The sequence below is a fragment of the Pseudogymnoascus destructans genome (genome assembly GCF_001641265.1).
Source record: "Pseudogymnoascus destructans isolate 20631-21 unplaced genomic scaffold scaffold_6, whole genome shotgun sequence".
Lineage (NCBI taxonomy): Eukaryota > Fungi > Ascomycota > Leotiomycetes > Thelebolales > Thelebolaceae > Pseudogymnoascus > Pseudogymnoascus destructans.
In genome coordinates this window covers 713,886-734,221 of record NW_020167525.1, presented here as the reverse complement: position 1 = coordinate 734,221, position 20,336 = coordinate 713,886, and the positions used below count along the sequence as shown (strand labels likewise).

Below are 20,336 nucleotides of genomic sequence, written 5' to 3'. Positions count from 1 at the left end.
TGTATTGAGCGGGGGGTGTAGGAATAGGGCATTATAGAGCGGGCGCGGTATATAATGATACGTTGCTTTGTTAATACGATATATTTATCAGAATGCCCAAGGGTGTAGCTGTTCGTTCCTCGTAGCATCGTTGTGGGAGCTATCCAGGGCGACACGGCCGTCAGTCACATAGTGAGGGTGCAACCAACTGGAACTGTCCGCACAGCGAACATGCAAAGCATAGCCCCCCCGAGCGTCGTCTTGTATTACGTCCAGCACGGGGGGTCTATGCTTATAAAGGCAGCAGCGCTATGAGGGCGAAGAGACCTGCAAGAAGACGGGTCTGCAATCGAAAGTGACTATACAGCAGACTCCCAACCAAACCCGAAGGCTTAATCAAATCAAGCAAGACTGATATAATCAAACAAGACGGGCGAAAATGGAGCCCAGTCGATATAAGACAATGAAGTTAGCCCCACCGCCTTGTATCATGCTCTGCAGCTCAGTTCTGATGAGGACTGACTGGGGGGAGAAACGGGTGGTGGTGAGCTCACCTCTCGTATACCACCACTTGTTGTAGACCTAGAATAATTCGAAGGACTAAGGAGGGATGGAGGTTTTGAAACAGGATCTTCTTATATGGCAAGGATAGAAGAGACTCAACGAGAAGAGAGTAGATGCAAGGTTCCTGGTCTGGATAGTCGAGCTGAGTGAGTGTTGTGCTCGTCAAGACACCGAAGACATCGACCACACTCACTGACTACAACAAGGCTTTGTCCCTAACAGCTCCAACCATACATACGAACGAATACAATCATAATTCATAATCCCCCTAACTTACAAAATATCCAATCCAATCCGCTTCAATCCGCTAAATCCCCCCCCCCCCAAAAAAAGGTCAGAAACCTAAATCCCTCCCAAATCGCCATCCCCCTTCCCCCCCTGCATTTTCCAAAAACAAAACCTACCCTATCCCATCCAAACCTACCCAAAAAATCCTACACACCCCCCCCCCCTTACTAAACAACACTAATAACCCCCTCCTCCGGCTCCACCCCAAGCCCAACATGCGTTCTCCACGCCCCCACCCTCCCGCTCCCCCTCCCCCGTCCCCCTAGCCCAGCCATAACACTCGACCTCACCCCCGCCTCCGCCGCCGCAGCAGCAGCAGCAGCCTCCCTATCCCTATCCCTCCTCCTCCTCCTCCTCTCCTCCCTCGCCACCCTCTCCCCCTCCTCCCTCCTCCCACTCTCCTCCCTCATCTCCCTCTCCCTCTGCAGCGTCGCAGCCTGCGAGGACCCTGCATTCAACGCCTCTAGTGCCGCTGCTTGCGCGAGCGGCGGTGGTGCGGGCGGTGCGGGCGGCGCAGGCGGCGAGTAGTTACCGCGAGCAACGTATACTTCCTGGGGCGGCGCGGGGGCCGGTCGGCGATACGTCTCATTCATATGATGATCCGCCGCATTCCAGACTCCAAACCCATAATTCCATTCCGCTACTGGGACTGGCGGCGGTGCGGGGGGAGGGGGAGAGGGGGCGTTGATAATGAGACCCCTCATGCCCCTAGCCAAATCATCGGGGTTTCGACGACGGAGGCGCGGTGGGCGGGGAGGCGGGGGGATGGGGATTTGGTTGTGAACGGCGGGGAAAGCGCCCGGGGGGGGGGAGGGGGGAGGTGGACGCGCATGTGGCCTAGTCGGTCGTTGTCGGCGATGTTGTCGTAGTTGAACCAGGGGCAGGCGCAGATTTTCCATTTGAGGCCGCAGAGCATGCAGAATTCTGCTGTGCAGCGGCTAGGGGGTGTCAGTGGAGGGACAACGGGGGTTGCGGATGGGGTGGGTTAAGGAGAGTTGGAGGGTATATGAGAAATGGGGGTGAGAGAGATGGGGAAAAAATACCAAGTCATATGGTTACACCCCTCCTTCAACTCCACCATCGTCCGACAACTATAACACCTCTGCCACCCAGCCTCCTTCGCCGCCTCCAACAACCGATTCGTCTCCTCATCCCCCGGACACTCCCTCTTCCCATGCCACTTCCCACTGCACAATATACAAACCTTCGTCTTACACCTCCCGCACTTCCCAAACTTCCCACCGCCCCCCTTCCCATCATGCCCATAACTCCCCGGCCTGATCCACTCCCCGCACCTCCTCGACGGGCAGTAAATCCGGTTCTTAGTAGTATACTCCTGGAACTTCCTATTCCACAGCTTCTTGAACGGGATGTCGAAGAGCTTGTCAACGTGGTTGAGCGGGATGCAGTCCGCGGTGCAGCATTTGGGAGGCATGTGTTGCGGGTCCGTGACGGAGAGTTTGAAGATCCGACGCAGGCAGGAGTGGCACATGCGGTGGCCGCATTTGAGTTTTGCGGACTTGCGGCGCGGGATGTCGTCCGAGAGGCAGGTGAGGCATTCGACGCTGGGGAGGTGTTAGGTGGCGTTGGGGAGGGGGAGGGTAGGGGGAGGGGGCGAGGAGAGCAGCGGGGTGGGCTTACAGTTTCACGGGCTCTTCTTCTTTTATGGCTGGAGTGAACATGTCGAGGAAGATGGAGCGTTTGGGGGTTTGTGGCCCGGTGGACTCGTGTGTCTTCTTCGGGAGATGGGTATTACTCGTGGTATGCGCTCTCTTGATAACAGGTCGAGCGTCGGGACGCGCGCTGGCGGACGATAACGTCCTATTGAGATGGTTAGCCACTGTCCATAATAACACATTATCAAACAGTGATCCGTCGCTTACCTTCGCAGAAAGCTGAACGGCTGACTCGACTCCTTCCGCTGGCTAGACGTCTTACTCCGACTCAACGACGCCGACGACCTATGCCTTGCACCCCCCTCCTCCTCCACCAGGCGCCTGCGCCTCCGATGTCCCGACGACCTCCTCTCCTCCCTCTCCCTCCCATCACTCCTCTCCTCCTCCACCGCCGACAACTCCTCCTCCCCACTACACGCCTCAACCCTCACGTCCTGCCTCCTCGGCGACCGCTTCTCCCTAGCCGGCGCATAAACGTATATATTCCTCCCCTCCCTCTCCCTCTCCTCCCTCCTCCTCCTCCTCTCCTCATCCCCCCCCCTCGTCCTCCTCCTATTCGAACTCGACTTCTTCTTCTCCACCGCAATACCAGACATAATCTCCATCTTCCTTACCCTCACCCCCCCTTCCGCATCCCCATCCGCGTCCCCCACCCCCCCTATATCCCCTCCGCTCCCACCCCCCCTCCCCTGTCGTCGCCTCCCCCCATCTCCACTAGCAGCGGTAGCCATCATCGTCGTCGTCGGCAGCCTAGCCCAATCGTGATCATCGCCTCACCTCTCGGGCTGCGCAGCCATCGTTGGGCTCCGCGCGAGCGAGGGGTGCGTTGTGCGACGCCGCTGGGTGTCAGCCCCGCAAGCGATTGGTGTGGCTGGATTTCAGGGTGTGCGACGGCGCATGCGGGTGCGCGGTTTGGGGTTGCGCGGGGGGGTCGATCGTTCGTCCGGCCGTGTATGTGCGTGTCGGGGGATTCGATTCGGAGGTTAGATGCGGCGACGGTCTTTATGGAAGGTCGGTGTGATTCTGGGGGTTGCTGAAGGGATTTCGGGGGGGTTAAGACGGCGGTGGGGAGGTGTGAAGGAGCGATGCGCAGCCTCATGGGCGTTGATTCGTTGTTACGGGGATGTTTGGATGGCGTTAGCGCTGGGGATGTGTGATGGGGCGGGTCACACCCGGTGTGATGGGGCGATGGGGCGGACGGCGGGTAGGTGAGATAGTGGAGGCATAATGGATGGATAGCGGATAATGGAGTGACGATTGGTGGAAATTGTTGTTTTTAGGCGCCAGAGGCGATGGAGAAAGGAGGATATTCTTATTCATCGTCGTGCATTGCTGGTGGCGATCCCCCTCGTCGCCGTCGGACCAAGCGCGTGCTCCCTTCCTTCCTCACCGTCTCACCGTCCCGTCTACCACTCCACACACAAACACAAGCCTGAAGCAAAGCCGGTCCATTGCATCAGATCACAAAGGAACCCCATCATGCATTAATTATCCTCAAATTCCACCCCTTCCCCCCATCACCGGCCCTTATCCCACTGGCCATCAGTATACTATCTCATCACATCCCCTCCACCCCCTTAGAACGCAGATATCATCTCCCACCCCCCCCATCATAGCCCTACCACATATCCCCCTCGTAAAAAAACAACGCCCCTCCCTCCCAAATCCACAAAGATAGCACGCAACCATCCCTCTCGCCCGCAGCCATATTCTATGATACAAAAGCGCCTCATACCATCCATCCCTAATCCCGGCCCATTGCTTCTCCCCCCACAGCAGCCAATATCGCCCCGCCCATCGTCGTTCGTTAAAGTAATAAAATTTCCGTGTTTTGGTATTTGGGTATCGAAATTTCTCATCTCCCCAGAAAGAAGCCCATTTGCATTCGTAGTTTTCAACCACTCAACATCAACTCCCATCATCCGCCCCCGTCCCACCCTCCCCACCGCTCCTAATCGCCGGCGCGAGACTAATCGATATCTTCTTCCCCCCCCCCCTCCTCCTCCTCCCCCACCACCCCCTCCACCATCGCGCGAGCTATTAAAGCTCCTCTTCCGCCTCAACATCGGCGCCGACCCATTCGAGCCGACACTCACCACCGAGCTCGACGAATTCCGCCTCTTACTCTGCTGACTCGCCAACTTGGTCAGTTCATCCTCCTCATCCTCCTCCCGGTGTCGCTTCTCCGACACCCGCTCCGGCGGCGGCGGCGACGCAGATTTGCGCTCTACTTCCTTCTCGGGAGCGGGCGGTGACCCTGCTTCACGCGAGGGCAGGATCCCCGCTAGCTCGGCATCAGTCATATCCGTCTCCTCATCCGACGTATAGTCGACGAGCGGTTTCGCGAGGGGCGACGCGCCGTTAACAGATGCGCTGGGTGGGGGGTTGGCACCCGCGAGCTCGTCCTCGTCGTCGGAGGTGTTGAAGTACTGCTCTTCCGCGGCGTCGAGGTCGCGCACACCCTGCCAGCGACGGCCGCCGCCGGGCTGCGAGCGGCCCCCTGGTCCCTCGTCTTCGGTATCGAGGAAGGAGGCGTCCATGTTGCTGGCGTAGCCCTGCGAGGCGTGGTCGAAGCGCGAGATGAGCGCGGTGAAGGTGTCGACGTAGGTGATGTCCTGAATCTTATCGCGGTAGCGTTCGACAAGGTGGCTGACCATGATGGGCACGCCGTGGTTGCGGATGTACTCGAAGAAGTCGAGGCAGGCGGAGTTGAGGAGGTTGTTGCGCGGCATTGTGTCGAGGAGGGTGTTGAGGATTGGCTCGAGGAGGTGCTCTTGGATCATCTGCTGGTTGTAGAACTCGTCGTTTAAGCCGAGGAGGTTGCGGAAGAACTTCAGCGCGGCTGGGAGGTGGTTAGTTATATATTGTAACGAATGTAAAAATTAAACTTACTAAGCTTCAAATGCTTCTCCGGGCAGCTCAGGAGTTGAGCAATGCGCTGGCCCAAGCTTTCTGCGAGGACAAAGTACTTGCTGCGGTGTTGATGTTGGCGGATGAAGAACCAGAGAATCTCAATCAGATGCTCGAATAAAGACACCTGCTGCACATTGAATGCCAAGTTCTCCTTGTCTTTTAACTCCACCAGAGGGCTGAACAGCCTCTTCGCCGACTCCTCGTAGAACTTCACCAGGAACCCCTCCTGCTGTGGGTCGACCTGTGGCCGACCCCTCCCGCCAAACTCCATGCCAAGCTTACCCATAGCCTCCTGCGGCCCCTGCTGCGACCCAGGATCGAGAAGAACCTTGATCGCGTCGGCAATCTGCGCCTTGACGCCTAAATCGACCTCCACCAAGAGCAGATCGATGAGAGAATCCGTCAGAGGCCTCTGTTTCTCGCTGATCTGCCGGAAGATCGTCTGCCGAATCATCTGCGGGTCGTGATCAATCACCGAGACCAGCACATCCGTCGCGCCGACACGGACTGCCACGTCGCCATGGGCCAATGCGTAGTTGATGACTGCAAGCAGGCCGTGGCTCAGGAAGTTATTATATAATGAGTTCCGTGCAGGAGGCTGGAAGTTCTTCGCGATCGCGCAGCACTGCTGGATGAACAGGACCGCGTCCTTCTTCCGCTTCTCGTCCTTCTCCTCCGGCCCAAAGATTGTAAATAGATCGTTGAGGAATTGAGGGTTTCCCTGGATGTGTTGGATTATGTCGACCTGATAGTAGAAGATCAATGAGTTAAGTATGGAAAACGTCGGGTCGTCCAAAACCCTAGCTAGAGCCACATCCTTTAGATATTGTAGTCGATATGTGTGGTGAATTTTCCTCCGGACCTGGTCATCATCGATGCGAACAACCTCCTTGTATCTCGATTCGTCACCCAACCACTGTCTATGGTTCGCCTTGTGACTCGGGAAGTCGGGATCATATTCCAAAGCCCCCATCACCCCCAAAAAGACCTCGTCCGTCATAGCATACTCAATGATATCATTGTCGTTGAGAAGGATCAGCATCTTCACAATGTTGCACAGGCGATGCAGTTCCTGAAGGCGTTGTGCTGCCTCAGCCTCCTCGACCAGCGGCACGAGCTTCGGGATGTACTCCTCGTGGATGACAAACTTTGCCAGTGCATCGCGTCCCGCCTGTGTGTTATTCAGCTGGCGCATCTCCAATTCAACTTCCTTCAGATTGTTGATATCTGGCACGGGCAGGTTCACCGGGGAGGCCTCGGGCGCCATGTCTTCGGATAACGCGTCGTCCGGCCCGCCATTGACCACCATCTGCTGCTGCACCATATTGATGAACTTCCAAATCGCCGTGCACCCATCCGACTCCTGGAAACTCAGAGCCATATCGACCCCATTCACCGGCTCCGTCCATATTATCAGCGTCTCCTGCTGTTTCGCGAACCCGCCCTGCCGCGAGATCTGCGTCTCGAGGAGCAGCCTCTCTGGCCCTTCCTCGGCCTCAACAATTATACGCGGCTCGCCATCGGCATGGTCCCATGTGCTCTACACGCGGCGCAAACCAGGTCAGTAAATGCGCGAAAAACGAAAACGCGCGGCGCACGCCACACGCGCACGTGTCGCCGGGGAGGGCAGAATCAACTCACCGACGCGATCGCGAAGCCCGTGCCGCGGTCGAACCAGTCGTTGTTGCGCAACTCGTAGACCTTGACCCTTTTCCTCCCACTCGGCGGATTAGGCACCGCTTGTGCCATGATCAAGGGTTGTGGTTCGCCCTCTGCGGTGTCGGGCAGGTAGCTCAGAATGCTGGAGGAGAGATCGAGGTGTTGCTGGAGAGAGAGCTGATCGGACGAGAGCAGCGTTAACGACGCCACGGTGATGCCTCGGCGATCCGCGGGACTGTGCCAGGAAGGTTCGTTGGGCTTCGGGCTGTCGCGGGGGTCGTCGCGGGTTGGGTGTGGCGAGTTAGGCAGGGTACGAGGTGCGACGGAGGTGAGACATGCGCAGCGATCGCGGGTATCGTGATGATTAAATGAGACTGTTTTCGATGGGTGGTTGGGTTAGTCTCGAGGTTGTTGTCGCGGCTAGGAGGGAGGTGGGTTTTAGTTTGGGGGGTTTGTGGCGAAGGGCGGCGCTCGCATGGATGGCGTGTTTGGAAGGAGCGACCGAGCGGACCGAAAGGTGCGGCTAACGCTTCGCTAGACTAACTAAACTAAAATAAGGTTGGATGCGCGCTTACCGGTTTTTTCGTTGGTGGTCACCTAATAGTCCAGGTACATAACAGATAAGGGGACTGACTCGAATAAACGCGCGGGGAACGGTATGTTGTTGGTTGATTCTATTTATTTACTTATATATTTATACATCAACAGGACATATTGTCAAAAATATCAGTATATGAAAGACGCGGGGATAAGGCATTCAGCCGGCAGGTCTGTAGTCTGCATGTCTGGATATCCAACCAGTACCGGTGACCTTCCCGTGTTCTACAACTCGCTGCATATCTCGGTACTCGGTACGGAGTACTCAGCATTATCATCCTTCGCGCATCCTTCCCACGGCACTCCCGTCGCTGCCTCGCACTTTGACAGATGTTGCCATCTGTCAAAGTTCTCTGGGGAGTTCTTCAGGGTTCATCATGTTAGCTACGGTATGCCTTCGTTGACGCGTGAGCCTAAGGGGTGGTGGAACTGGTGATGACAGCGGCCGGTGTGATTGCGGCTCCTTGTACACATTTCACGAGGGGTGGATGTTGGCAGTCCGAATTATACACCAACTGTCATCTGTGAAGGCAATCAAGAGCCTATCCCGCGTCCTCAAACCGGGTGCTTCAGCTTCAGCCTCAAATAACTCCTCCGCAGCCCCCTTGTGTCCGTTGTTCTCCGCCATCCACAGTGCTGTTTGGCCGAAGTCGTTCGTCGCCGCGGGGTCAACGTCCTCTCAGTCCAAAAGTAGCTTCACAATCATCTCGTATCCTCCGTGTGCCGCCCACATCAGAGGCGTCTGGCCTCCCCACTCGTCCTTTGGGTCAGCTTCAACGCCTTCCCGCTCTAGAAGTATTTTCACAATCCCTTCGTACCCTCCCTGTGCCGCCCACGAGAGCGCTGTCAGGCCATCTTTGTCCTTTGTGTTGGCGTCGATATCGACGTTGTGTCGTCCTAGGAGCAGCCCCACAACTGATTCGTATCTTTGTCGCACTGCCCACGATAGCAGCGTCTGGCCCTCCTCGTTACTTAAGCTGGTGTCGAGATCGTGTCGTCCTAAGAGTAGTCCTACGACGGTTTCGTGTCCCCGTTCCATTGCCCACGAGAGCGGCGTCCGGCCCTCGTTGTCGTTTGAGTTGGCGTCGATGTCGTGTCGTCGTAGGAGTAGCTCTACAACAAAAATCTTGTCCCCCTCGCCCTATCAACTGGTGCCCTTTAGTTCGCGCTGCCCGCGAAAGCGGTGTCCGACCATCTTCCCCGACATCAATTTCGGCGCCTTCCAGCTCCGTGAGCAGTTCCGCTATCGCCCTATGCCCTTTATACGAGGCCCACGACAGCGGCGTCCGATCACGCTTATCCTTAGTGTTGGTGTCAACTCCATCCAGCCCCAGAAGCAACTTCACGGCTGCTTCATGCCCCTCACGCGCCGCGCATGACAACGGCGTCCGACCGTAAAGGTCCTTCAAGTTGATGTCTACGTCCCGCTCCAGTAGTAACTTAATTATCGCCATGTGTCCCTCAGATGCTGCCCATATAAGCGGCGTCCGACCATGTCTGTCCGTTGAGTCGGCCGCCATGCCACTGGCCCCATCTGACCCCGACAAAAGACCTACTAGCAAGTACTGCAATCCGAACTTCGCTGTTAGATGTACCCCCGTTGCATATTTCGGGAACGATTGGCAGTAGTTGGTGAATGTATATACAGCCATCGACATGGTCTGGACAGCACAGGAAACCAGCTTGTTGTCCCGTAGGAAGGCAAGCGCTAAATGGGGCACCTGCTCTTGGACCGTCTGTACATGGTGGCCCCAGTATCGAGAGGCGTAATCGAGAAATGTGTAGTGCGCGATTCTTTCCTCATACTCTTTATCCTCATCACAGCTGCCGCTCTTAAACGGGTCAAAAGAAAGGTAGGTAAGGCATGTCGTTGTTGGCCTGTCGGGTTTGTGACCAGGCCAGCGCAGACAGAGATAATGTCTTCGACGTCTAGAATGTTGTCCTCATCGAGATCAGTATTATCGGGATCGACTGCCAGAGCATGGCATAGCTCTCCCGTAGTCAGGGGCCGCTCTGCATACGTAATCCAAGAAAGAACCGACTTGGCCAGCTTGCTATCATCAAGCAACTGAGCTTCTATTCTCTGATTGCACCGTCGTAGGCCTCCTCCAGCGCTTCCGCACCTCTAGGAAGCATGTCCAACATAGACTGAACCTTGGCTTTGGTCCGCTTGTCCCGAAGCGAGTCTACATGAAGACGCGCAAGGAGGAACCTAAACAATGTATTGGCTGATAGGTCTTTGAAACCGGGCGGTAATCACTAACATGCCATCCACTGCCTCACCAATCTTATCTTCCACTTCTCCCTGTAGCTTCTCGTCGCGTTGCACAAATTTAGGGAGCCGGTGTACCGCTTCACATCCGCAGGACTGGCCTGAATCTCCAGCGTCAGCGAATACTTGAACTGGCTCACTATGTCGGGGTTATCGCGCGAGGTAACCATCAGTCGCACATCAAACTCCTGTTGTAAATCGAGTAGCTTGCCCAAAAACTGGCCGCGAGTGCCATCTCGATCAGCACACTCGTCGAGGGCATCAATGACAACATACACGGTCCAGAAGCTCATCATTGTGGTTTTAAGCGTGGCAAAGATCTCATCGAGTGAGGGTCTCGTTTCGTGGTCACAGTGGCGCTCGTAAAGTGTGTTTGCAGCCTTTGCGGCAGAGGGCTTTGCTTGCACCAGCTGCTTGAGGATGGCTGATAGTAGACTAGTTGTGTTCTGCTCTGACTGAGTTTTGTAGTTTCAGAATATCTGCGCAACTCCATGGAGGTCACTGTGGCGCATATTTGCCGCCTTAGCTCCAGGGGGGTGACCAAGAGCACGATCTGCTACCTTACGGAGGTGATCAACCGTAATAGCTGAGACCATAGTCTTTCCAGATCCAGGGATTCCAGGGCAGAATAAAGTTTGACTCGGTTCGTCAGTCCATTTATTGAACTCGGGGGAGTCAAGAAACCATTGACCGGTTCCAGGCTCCCTCCTGGATATAAAATCAGACTGTTGAGATACGTAATTGGCCGATGATATCCATTTCACGAACACCTGATTCTTCTTTCTGTCTCGCTCTTGCTGGACCGCATCAACACTCTCCTGAAGAGCGCCAACACTATCTTGAATCGCGCCAACACTACCCTGTATTGCGGGTATTTGGGACCGGACAACGGCCAGGTCAATTTTTATCCCTTTACCGTTGTCGTAAATCTCGTCCAAGCTGGTTTTAATTGCTTGAGATAGTTTGCTGGGAGAGTAAGTAGTCTCATCTATACCATCTCTCACATAACTCACAAGTGGTCCATCTGTAGAGCAATCTGGATCAGGCTCTTTAGCCGTTCAATCCTCAATAATATACCCGCAACCTCCTCCTTAGTAAACCTCCACCAAAGCGCATCCCCAATCTTCACCAGCCCCTTGCCGCTCACGATCTTGACCTGGAGCTTCTCCAGCGCATGCCTGTAGTGATCCAAAGGCCCATCCGGCAAACCGAGCAACGTGACTTGCCTCGTCCATGCTTCGTTTGATTTTTCACACGTTTCATCCTCTATTTGGTATCTCAAATTAAGGAGAAGACTGGAGAGGCTCAAGGCCTCCATCGCGAAGCGCGCACGATCTTTGGGGGCGTCTTTGACATCGTTGGCGTAACTGACCAATGTCGCTGTGACCTGCAGGATGGCAATAATGCTCGCCGTGACGCTGAGGGAATCCATGAGAGGGGATCTTTATATACAGCGACGGCGCAGAAAAAGAAACTCAGAACAAACAATGAACAGAAAGAAGTTGCGAGGAAGCTGTGAGGAAGCTGCGATACTCCGCTCTGGACATGTCAACCATCGAGGCTGAGCGATCCTGCGGCCCCAACTTACTTACTGTGCTGCATATAGAGTTTCCCTGCATATACATGTGCGAAGCCTCTCAACTCTCTCCCTGGAGACATATTGGAAATATAATTTTACAAACCCATCAGTATATCAATATTCTCATGCCACTGAAGCTTGAAAGCATGTTTAAATTACCATTCACACCTGTTAAGGGTCCAAACTCCACGCCTTCTTCGACAACCACCGCCAAGACAAGGCTACCGCACAAGGCTACCACCCACCCCAGCGAATCACCCTTCCCGGCTCTAATTGACACGTTCCGCGCCGCGCAACGATCGTCCGCCCTCCCCAAACACCCCATCTCCATCTCCACCTCCACCTCACCACCTCCCTCCCTCCCATCTCCCACGGATGGAGAAGCTTCGCGCGACGCCTTCCCACCATTTGCCCCATCCCCGGCAGCCCGCAGGCGTCGAACGACTGCGCAATTGCCCGCTGAACTAGGCGTTGTTACATACGAGGTCTCATAATCAGCTATGGCAGCTGCTGTGATGGATGGAGCGGTGCAGATTTCCGCTGAGGCGTGGGAGGTTATGAGACATGCTCCGGCGTGGATTTTGGTACTGTCTGCTATATCAATACTACTATTCGCCTTCATATCCGTACGTCCCCCCCCTTCACGCCCGCCGCTGTTCAAACCACCATCTCTTCCCCCCTCCCCAATCACCCACCTCGCGCCCAAGACTAACACAACCACAGCTCTATCTAACACTCCACCTCATCGCCCCCCTCCCGCGGCACCCCCACCCCTCAGAAAAAACATACATCACCACCCTCCCCTCCGGCGGCGTCACCCCCCCCCAGCCCCTCGCCTGCTGGCACGACGACTGGCTCTCCCACCACGCCTCCCACGCCGCCGGGTCCTCCAAGGACACGGGACACATCGAGCCCGCCACCCTCGCAATGAGCGTCGTCATCCCGGCCTACAACGAGGAAGCGCGGTTGGAAATTATGCTCAAGGAAGCTGTCTCCTATTTGGACGCTACGTACGGTCGCACCTCCTCCCCTTCCCCCTCCACCAAATCGTCGAAATCGAAATCCTCCTCTTCCCAAAGCGAACCGCAGGGCTACGAAATCCTCCTCATAAACGACGGCTCAACAGACAGCACCGTCTCCACCGCCCTCCGCTTCTCCCACGCCCACTCCCTCCACAGCACCCTGCGTATCATCTCCCTGCACCGCAACCGCGGCAAAGGCGGCGCCGTCACCCACGGCCTGCGTCACGTCCGTGGCACCCACGCCGTCTTCGCCGATGCCGACGGGGCGTCACGGTTCCGCGATCTGGGGGCGCTGGTCGCTGGTGCGGAGCTCGTCAAGGATGGCGGGGGGAGAGCGGTGGCTGTTGGTAGCCGCGCGCATTTGGTGGGGAGCGAGGCGGTGGTGAAGAGGTCGCTTGTTAGGAATGCTTTGATGCATTCTTTTCATCTTCTTTTGAGACTCCTTACTCCACCTGCTACCTCCCGCATCCGCGACACGCAGTGTGGATTCAAACTCTTCACCCGCGCGGCGCTCCCGCATATAATACCGTATATGCATGCGGAGGGGTGGATCTTCGATGTCGAGATGTTGATGCTTGCGGAGAGTGCACCTGTATCTGTGCCAGAGGAAAAGCACGAGGGAGGCAAGATAGGAGGTGCGGTGAGGGGCGTCAGAGTCGCGGAGGTCCCGATTGCATGGCAGGAGGTGGGGGGGAGTAAGTTGAATGTGCTGTGGGATAGTATAGGTATGGCCTTCGGGCTCGCCGTTCTGCGAGCTAGTTGGGCGCTGGGGGTATACCGGCGGCGGTGAAGTTGTTACAGGACAGTGCCCTCCTTATTACGCGTGTATATATAAGAGTTACAAGTTATATAGAAAAGAGAACAGGCAGGTCACATACAGTACATCACAAGTTTCAAAAATCGCCATGAGTTGCGGTTGTTCTCTCATTGTAGGTCTACAAAATGGATTGAATAGAGTGTGTCCATAGATTAGAAGGCTATGCTGGATGCCTGTCTGCCCCCCCCCACAACAACGCCCCAAACGTCGTACAGTGATGTTTTATGTTCTTCAACGAAGCATATGTAAGTAACACCCATCATCATTACCACCGCCCATCAACTTTTTCATCTCCCCGCCCTATCCTCACCACCTAAGCTCCTCCTCCCAGAGTCTATAAGCCATCTCACCACGTCAACTCGGAAAAAATATACGGAAAAATCACCCCCACCGCCTTCCACAACACCGCACCACTCCTATACACCCCCAGCGGCGCCCTCCACACCCCCAGCAAATCCCCCACACAATCACACATAATCAACCACATCGCTAGCAGCGCCACCGAGAAAAAGTGGTAGAACAGCAAAAACGGCCTCGGCAGGATACATGCCAGCATCCCCGCCGGCTCATCAATGCACGCGCCCCCAAAGAGGAAGTACTCAAAGCACCCCCGCTGCAGGGCTTTCAGCTCGGCGTTGTTGGCGGCGAAGAGGGCGTAGAGGGCTTGGGCGAGGATGTTCACGATGGATGCGAGTTGTTTCCTCCGCCAGTGGAAGGTGCGCATTGCGAGGCTCATGGCGGGGACGGAGGAGAGGTCCGCGATGCGAGTCGGGTGGAGGAGCTCGGAGAGGATGACCACGTCGGTGAGGGCGATGGACATGCCGCCGCCGGTGAGGGGGTGACGCATGTTCATCGCATCCCCCAGTACCACAATCCCCGGGGTCTGCTGCTGCGTCGGCGGCAACCACGAATTCGGCATACTCCTTAGTTTCCCCTCCTCCAGCGCCCTTATAAAAGTCGGCTTGATTTGCTTCGGAAGCGTTGGCACGACGACATTGCGAATATGTGCTTTTACGCCCCCCAGGGCGGCTTTGGCGGTCTCCAGGTTCTCGGGGACGTCGATGAGCGCGCGGGTCTCGTGGGTGCCGATCTGGTAGACGAGGACGGGGGCATTGTCGGAGAGGATGATGTGGCCGTGATTCGGGGTTGGGATGGGGCAGTCTATGAGTTCGAGGGCGTAGAATTTGGACTTCGCCACGGGGGTCTTGGAGATGTACTGTTTTCGCAGGGTGGATGCGTAGCCGTCTGCTGCGATGGTGAGGCCGCCGAAGAAGTAATCCGGTTTCTTCGACCCGTCCATGGGGTCTGTCGTCTCTGTCTTTACGCCGAGGACTTGCTCGTTGTTATCCGTGCTCACCGTCCCCTTCACCGTCGTCTCGAAGATCGTGATATTCGGCTCGCTCTTGCACGCCTCGCGGAGCTTGTTAATGAACCGTCCGTGGTGAAAACACCACCCCACCGGCCTTGACTCCCTCATCGCCCTCGACTTCTCCACCCTCGTATCGTACGGGTACGGGATATGAACCTCCTTCCCGTAGTAGATGACATTATAGCCATTAACAACCACCGCATCAATGCCCTCCAGACACTCCGACAATCCCAGCTTGTGTAATGCCGACACGCCGCCGGGTTGCAGCAGCTCCCCCACGATCCGGTCAGGCTCCTTCATCGACCGCTCGAGGAGAATGACGCTGCGGCCCTGGCGCGCCAACGTGACCGCCACGGCGCACCCGAAGACGCCCGCCCCGATTATAACAACATCGGCTTCGTGGTGCATTCGGCGCCGCTGCGAGAGTGACTCGTGCGTGGTCTGCGTCGCCGTCATGGAGGGGTACTGGGTGTCGATTGTGGGAGCGAGGAGGGAGGTGAAGGGGCGCGAGACAGGCGACGCAATTTTGGCTGGGACGCTGACTTGGGCGGTGGTGGGCGGGCTGTTGAAGCTGCGCAGCTGGACGAGGGTGTTTATGTACTTTATGTGGTGGAACGGCGGAAGGAGACGGCAGCAGGGAATCTACAGTTATTGAGCATAAATAGTAGAGTATAGTAGAGATTATCTTTTTCCTCCATACTACCCTTTCTACCCTACCAACAATATAACTTACCACTTCAGAGATTATCATTTCCCCCCCATGCTCGAGTGACTTATCCTAAACTTTTGGGTGCTCTAACTTACTCTGGCTGGCAAAGGAAACATGGCCTCACACTAACCATGGATTATCCAGTCAGGAACACGTATTCCCCTGAATATCCACTACTGTACCCGAGTAACATGGTTTTGTACATGGATTAAGAGGGATTTTGCGGTGGGCATCGTGGTAGGGGATGTACCCCTATTAGAGAGAGAGGGAAATAATGAGGCTATTTATACTAAATATTTGATATACAATTGTAGTTTGTGTAAGATACAGTTATGTGCATGCAAGTTACGCTATATACCACAAACCCCCAACTACCTCCCCCAGCCTCACCCCTCACCCCTCACCCCTCACCCCCGCCTCACCCCCGCCTCACCCCCCCTAGCCCCCCCCTCACCACAAACATCTACGATCACCCCGACACCACCTTCCTTGCCAACACCCCTCCCCCCGAACTAACTCTCCTCACCGCATGCCCTCGCGGATGATGCTGGAGATGGTGCCTCGGTTCTGCCTCTATATACTCGTACGTTGGCTTGGGAAAGGCCTGGTTCTCAATCAGAGGCGCCGCGGACAATCGGCTCTTCTGTCCTGGGGAGCCAACCCCGCGATCAAGCGTCGTGACTGAAACGGCCGTCCACATCGCAGGTGCCACGTCCTCCCCCCTCGACTCCACAACCGCCGCACTCATAATATCCAACAATCTCCCCCCACCCTCCTACACTCCACCCCATGCCTCTCCCTCCTCAACCTCACCCCCCCCAGCGCCTCCTCCAGCACCTCTCCCAACGCTCTAGGCGGTCCATCACCCCCTCCCCCGCACCGCCTCGGCTGCTGCTTCCTCAAATTCGCAATCCCCAGTTTAATCACCAACATGAACCGTCTACTCGGTACAATCCCGTTCCGCTCAAGCGTATTCATAACCCACTCAACACCCTCCACATTCTCCAGCGCGATGTGCACGCGCATCAGCACCGTCAAACTAGACAGATCGACCAGGTCGCGCGAGACGCCATTGCGCGCGGCGTAGTATTCCCACAGCGCCAACGCATCGCGGTTTAGACCCCGCTGGGAGAAGACGCTGGCGACTTTCGTAGCTACGCCCATGGGCATGGTGAGGCCGTGGTCTGCGAAGAGTAAGGTGTTCTTCCTCAGCACAGCGTGCAGGTCCATGTAATCCAGATTACTATCCTCGAGCTGGTGCATCAGCAGCCTCGCCATACCTAGACTGATATCGACGCCCCTCTCCCTAGCGGAGCTAACGAGGGGGAGGAGCGCGCTGATACTGTTGTCTGCTGGGTGGGAGTCGATGGAGGCTTGGATGGCGAGGGCGAACATGGGGGGTGGGATGTGGATGTGCTCCCGCTTTAGGGCGGAGTGGTAAATACGCAAGGTCTTGCGCGGGGATCCCTTGGCCATGGCTTCGCGCATAGCGGGGTAAAAGTTTAACCCGCTATCGCTGTCCTGCTGGCCTTGGCGAAGGTAGTCGATCTGCCTCGAGAAGCGGACGAAAGCGAAGCGATCCCCTTTCGTTTCGCGGATTGCGGCCTCGCGGAGGATGCGCGCGGTGCATTGGTCGAGGAGGTTCTCGTCCGTGTCCTTCATCTTGTGGCACAGATGGAGGAGGTCGGTGAAGGGGATGGTCCACTCGTCGCGGTAGTGGCTGAGCATGGCGTTGAAGGAGACGGCGTCGGGGATGAGGCCGAAGGGACGCATGGTCTCGAGCCAGTGCGGGATGGAGTCGATTTCATTTGCGTCTGCATATTTCCCGACCATGATGTTTGATACGTATATGTTTGGGACGAGTCCATACTCGTCCATGACCTTGCGGACGAACTGCTCCGACTCGGTAACGCTGTGAGATTTGGTGTAGAGCTTGAATATCGGCGCCAATACTTGTGCATGCTGTTCTTTCGTCTTATGGTCGACTAAGAGGGGTTTCATAGTTTCAAAACTGCTTTCGACACCCTCCCAATCCTCCTTCATGGCCTTCGACAGAGCCAGATGGCCGCAGGTCCTCAGACTCACCGCACCATTATTCGCCGACGTATGTTGATCGAGGTATGCGTTAGCGTGGTCACCCTTCCCATCTTCGACACAGAACTGAATAATCGCACTGTACAACGCTTGCGGCAGATCAATGCAGTCCACCAGTGCCTCAAGCCTGCCAAAAAGCGCTCGTGTGCTCACAAGATCGCGGGTGCTCCTCCAATGCTGTCCCAGCACCTTCATAGGCCATTCCGCTCTTATTTCAAACCCGCCAGATCTTGCCATCTCGGCCCCAGTACGGACAACATCCTCTGCCTGGCCGAGTGCGTTTTTGCGAAGGCAGGAGTCGAGAACCGCCCCGACAACTTCGTCGAGTTCGTATTTCGAGGGTTCGGTGAGGACGAAGAAGCGTCGGAAATAGTGTAGCACGGATTTGTGATGGCCCATGCTGTGGTTGGCAAGGATGAGGTAGTCGACGCAGGACGGGGCTTCGTCGCTGGGGATGGCAGACATCCGCCAATAGATGGCGTCAGTTAGCTCGTAGAGTTGTTCCTTCATGGCTTTCGCGCAGAGAAGCGCGCCGAGATGTCGCATCCGAGGATGGGCGGTTTCTAGTCGCTTCGTGGAAAACTCCGTCATATACATGGAGGATGCCGAGTGCAACGCCTCAAGATAGCCCTGATCCTCTCCTTCCTTGCGTGTTTTTATTTCCAATAGGTGGGCTATAACCTCCGGGGCGTGGAGTTCGTAAAAGATATCTTCTTCTATTGGACCCAGGCTGAGGAGTTTCTGGATGACGGGGACGTACACCCCAACGGAGTTATGTTTTTGGCAAGCATCGAAGAGTTGTCCACACGCTGAAGCCAGCCGTTTCGAAAGTTGAGATTCATGGCGCCCTGGCTCTTTTCCAATATATAGCCCGTTTTGAAAGGACTCGAAGAAAGCGCTGGCAGCCGACTCAATTCCTACAGCCGAATCGCCGGCCTGAAGAGTTTCCATCATACTGGCAGCCAATGCACTTTGTCGACTCTGACGCTGCCCAGTCTTTCTAATAGCAATGCGAGTTGCATGGCTCTGCGTTCTCGCTCGCAAATCGGCATCGTTCGAAGCATCCCGCTTCTCCTTAGCCACCACAGGCTCCAAATCATCCTTCAGCTCTCGCTGTGACTGCGAACGAACAAGCCTCTTCGATTTCGCCGGTGCATCCTTCCCCCAGCTCGCAATCGACTTCGTCGGCGCCTCACCATCCCCCGCCGTATACAACGGCGGATTCAGAACATGGTCCTCAAAATTCGCGACTGCAACCGCACCCGCCGCCCCGTGGTAGCTTCTCGACGACTTGATGCGTCGGCCGTTCTCCTGCACCTCACGCGCAGAATGGATGCGGCGCCTGCGGTCCTCGGCCAGCAGCCCGGTCGTGAAGGCGACGGTACACGATGTTCCGAGGGCGAGCTGGCGGAGGGCTCGCAGGGCGCCGGCCGAGGGAACGGGGAGTCCGAGAGACATGTTATGACGAGGGCGAACGCTGCATGTGCCCCCACTGCATTGTTAGATGCAGGAGCCGCGGGGTCGCTGGGAGGTTCCAATTGGTAGTGGTATAGTGGGCGTGAGCAATTTGTTGTTGGCTCCGGTCAAAATCCACATGTTCTGTCGTCCATCTCCGATTTCAAGCTCGGGCCGGCAGTACTTTGTTCCTTGGCCGAGCTTGGAACTTTCAGACGACCACTGGGAGGGAGCAACAAGTGATAATAAATGTACCGTCCAAAAAAATATGGGAACGGCTATAGAATTTAAAATTAAGGACATCAAAGACCGGTTGATTGAAGATTGTTATTTAGGGTTATCCTCATCCGTCTTGGCGAAAAGCTCCGCATTCCGAGGTTTCGTGGAAGCCATGAGCTTGCCAGGAATAAAGGATACCCTGGCTAGATTTAAGAGCGGTGGGATACAATAATTTTGATTTTTAGTTGATACAATTAGAATTAACGTACATTGCTCGTCGAAGGGATGATAACCGCATTAGTATGTTGAGAATGACCATGTTCCTGGAAACCAACTTGATTGTCGAACCATCCAACAGCACAATGACTGTTACCCACCCGAAGACGCGGGCTCCCCAAATTCTATAAAGCCCACTGATAGCCCCCTCCTAAATCCCATCTTGCTCCGTTCCCTTTAAACACCAATGTGCCAGATACATGCGGAAGTTGCTTTGGACCAGGATGTAATTCTTGTGGAATGACGGGACAAACCATAACGGCATGCGGAAACTGCTAAGGATCAGGAAAAACCAAGTGAATCACAGGTATTCCACACTTCCTTGCTCACCGAGGCTTCACAACTGATGTATCAATACCATAGTTATCGGGAGGAATGAGGCAAGCTTAGTTGTCTGTGCTTTGAGTGGATAGGGGGGAGACGGTGGGCCTTGGTGTGGTTTTTGCCTTCTAGGTTTTTCCCACATCGTTTGTGTAAATGCAGAGGCCGTATGCGTTGCAGATCTATTTGATACAAACTCATTATATCTTACATTAATATTTGATTGACCCTTCCCGTGAGCCTACGTGCCATTTATAAGTCCAATTGTAATCTCGTACACGCCGAAAACTATTGCCGTTGCTGGGACTACGCGTAGTACGTGTGCTGTTAGCCCACCATACAGAGCTGCAAGCCCTTCTTCCTTCCACACGAGGCAGAAGCATTGGTATAGACCAGTATACTTCTGAAGTCCGTTATGTGTTGGCGCTGCTCGTAGCCTCGTTCTCACAACCTATTCTTGAATTAAAAATGATAAGCATAAGCTCAAGAGGGATCATACCTCATGAGGATAAGCAGCTATGGCGGCA

General features: G+C 55.5%; 9 protein-coding genes across 9 annotated transcripts; 2 read left to right on the top strand and 7 right to left on the bottom strand.

Moving 5' to 3' along the window:
- Positions 1–1,092: 1,092 nt before the first annotated feature.
- VC83_03386 (uncharacterized protein) lies at positions 1,093–3,112 on the bottom strand (the record flags this gene model as incomplete). The annotated part of the gene is made up of 4 exons (XM_024467034.1): positions 1,093–1,769; positions 1,875–2,396; positions 2,473–2,652; positions 2,715–3,112. 4 exons carry the CDS (start codon positions 3,110–3,112, stop codon positions 1,532–1,534), a joined length of 1,338 nt encoding a protein of 445 aa, XP_024325716.1. The 3' UTR covers positions 1,093–1,531.
- A 125-nt stretch (positions 3,113–3,237) lies between these two features.
- Positions 3,238–7,293, bottom strand: PSY2 (Platinum sensitivity protein; the record flags this gene model as incomplete). The annotated part of the gene is made up of 4 exons (XM_024467033.1): positions 7,062–7,293; positions 5,400–6,960; positions 4,243–5,349; positions 3,238–3,530 (listed from the first exon to the last, which is right to left on the bottom strand). The coding sequence occupies exons 1-4, from the start codon at positions 7,167–7,169 to the stop codon at positions 3,238–3,240; spliced, it is 3,069 nt and encodes a 1,022-aa protein (XP_024325717.1). The 5' UTR covers positions 7,170–7,293.
- A 519-nt stretch (positions 7,294–7,812) lies between these two features.
- Positions 7,813–8,112, top strand: VC83_03384 (uncharacterized protein; the record flags this gene model as incomplete). Its single annotated transcript, XM_024467032.1, has 1 exon — positions 7,813–8,112. The coding sequence occupies one exon, from the start codon at positions 7,813–7,815 to the stop codon at positions 8,110–8,112; it is 300 nt and encodes a 99-aa protein (XP_024325718.1).
- A 243-nt stretch (positions 8,113–8,355) lies between these two features.
- VC83_03383 (uncharacterized protein) lies at positions 8,356–8,715 on the bottom strand (the record flags this gene model as incomplete). The annotated part of the gene is made up of 1 exon (XM_024467031.1): positions 8,356–8,715. One exon carries the CDS (start codon positions 8,713–8,715, stop codon positions 8,356–8,358), a length of 360 nt encoding a protein of 119 aa, XP_024325719.1.
- A 1,220-nt stretch (positions 8,716–9,935) lies between these two features.
- Positions 9,936–10,244, bottom strand: VC83_03382 (uncharacterized protein; the record flags this gene model as incomplete). Its single annotated transcript, XM_024467030.1, has 1 exon — positions 9,936–10,244. The coding sequence occupies one exon, from the start codon at positions 10,242–10,244 to the stop codon at positions 9,936–9,938; it is 309 nt and encodes a 102-aa protein (XP_024325720.1).
- Positions 10,245–10,418: 174 nt separating this feature from the next.
- Positions 10,419–11,380, bottom strand: VC83_03381 (uncharacterized protein; the record flags this gene model as incomplete). The annotated part of the gene is made up of 2 exons (XM_024467029.1): positions 10,419–10,914; positions 10,962–11,380. 2 exons carry the CDS (start codon positions 11,378–11,380, stop codon positions 10,419–10,421), a joined length of 915 nt encoding a protein of 304 aa, XP_024325721.1.
- Positions 11,381–11,835: 455 nt separating this feature from the next.
- On the top strand, positions 11,836–13,433 carry ALG5 (dolichyl-phosphate beta-glucosyltransferase). Its single transcript, XM_024467028.1, has 2 exons — positions 11,836–12,153; positions 12,251–13,433. Exons 1-2 carry the CDS (start codon positions 12,028–12,030, stop codon positions 13,337–13,339), a joined length of 1,215 nt encoding a protein of 404 aa, XP_024325722.1. The 5' UTR covers positions 11,836–12,027; the 3' UTR covers positions 13,340–13,433.
- On the bottom strand, positions 13,434–15,486 carry ERG1_1 (Squalene epoxidase; the record flags this gene model as incomplete). The annotated part of the gene is made up of 2 exons (XM_024467027.1): positions 13,434–15,377; positions 15,469–15,486. The coding sequence occupies 2 exons, from the start codon at positions 15,484–15,486 to the stop codon at positions 13,713–13,715; spliced, it is 1,683 nt and encodes a 560-aa protein (XP_024325964.1). The 3' UTR covers positions 13,434–13,712.
- A 406-nt stretch (positions 15,487–15,892) lies between these two features.
- VC83_03378 (uncharacterized protein) lies at positions 15,893–19,524 on the bottom strand. Its single transcript, XM_024467026.1, has one exon. The coding sequence runs from the start codon at positions 18,994–18,996 to the stop codon at positions 16,189–16,191; it is 2,808 nt and encodes a 935-aa protein (XP_024325963.1). The 5' UTR covers positions 18,997–19,524; the 3' UTR covers positions 15,893–16,188.
- Between the last annotated feature and the right edge of the window lie 812 nt (positions 19,525–20,336).

Excerpts from the sequence above, each read along its gene's own strand:
- VC83_03378 (XM_024467026.1), bottom strand. The coding sequence starts at position 18,996 with ATGTCTCTCGGACTCCCCGTTCCCTCGGCCGGCGCCCTGCGAGCCCTC.
- ALG5 (XM_024467028.1), top strand. The coding sequence starts at position 12,028 with ATGGCAGCTGCTGTGATGGATGGAGCGGTGCAGATTTCCGCTGAGGCG. Across the intron at positions 12,154-12,250 it reads TACTATTCGCCTTCATATCC|CTCTATCTAACACTCCACCT; the intron begins GTACGTCCCCCC and ends ACACAACCACAG.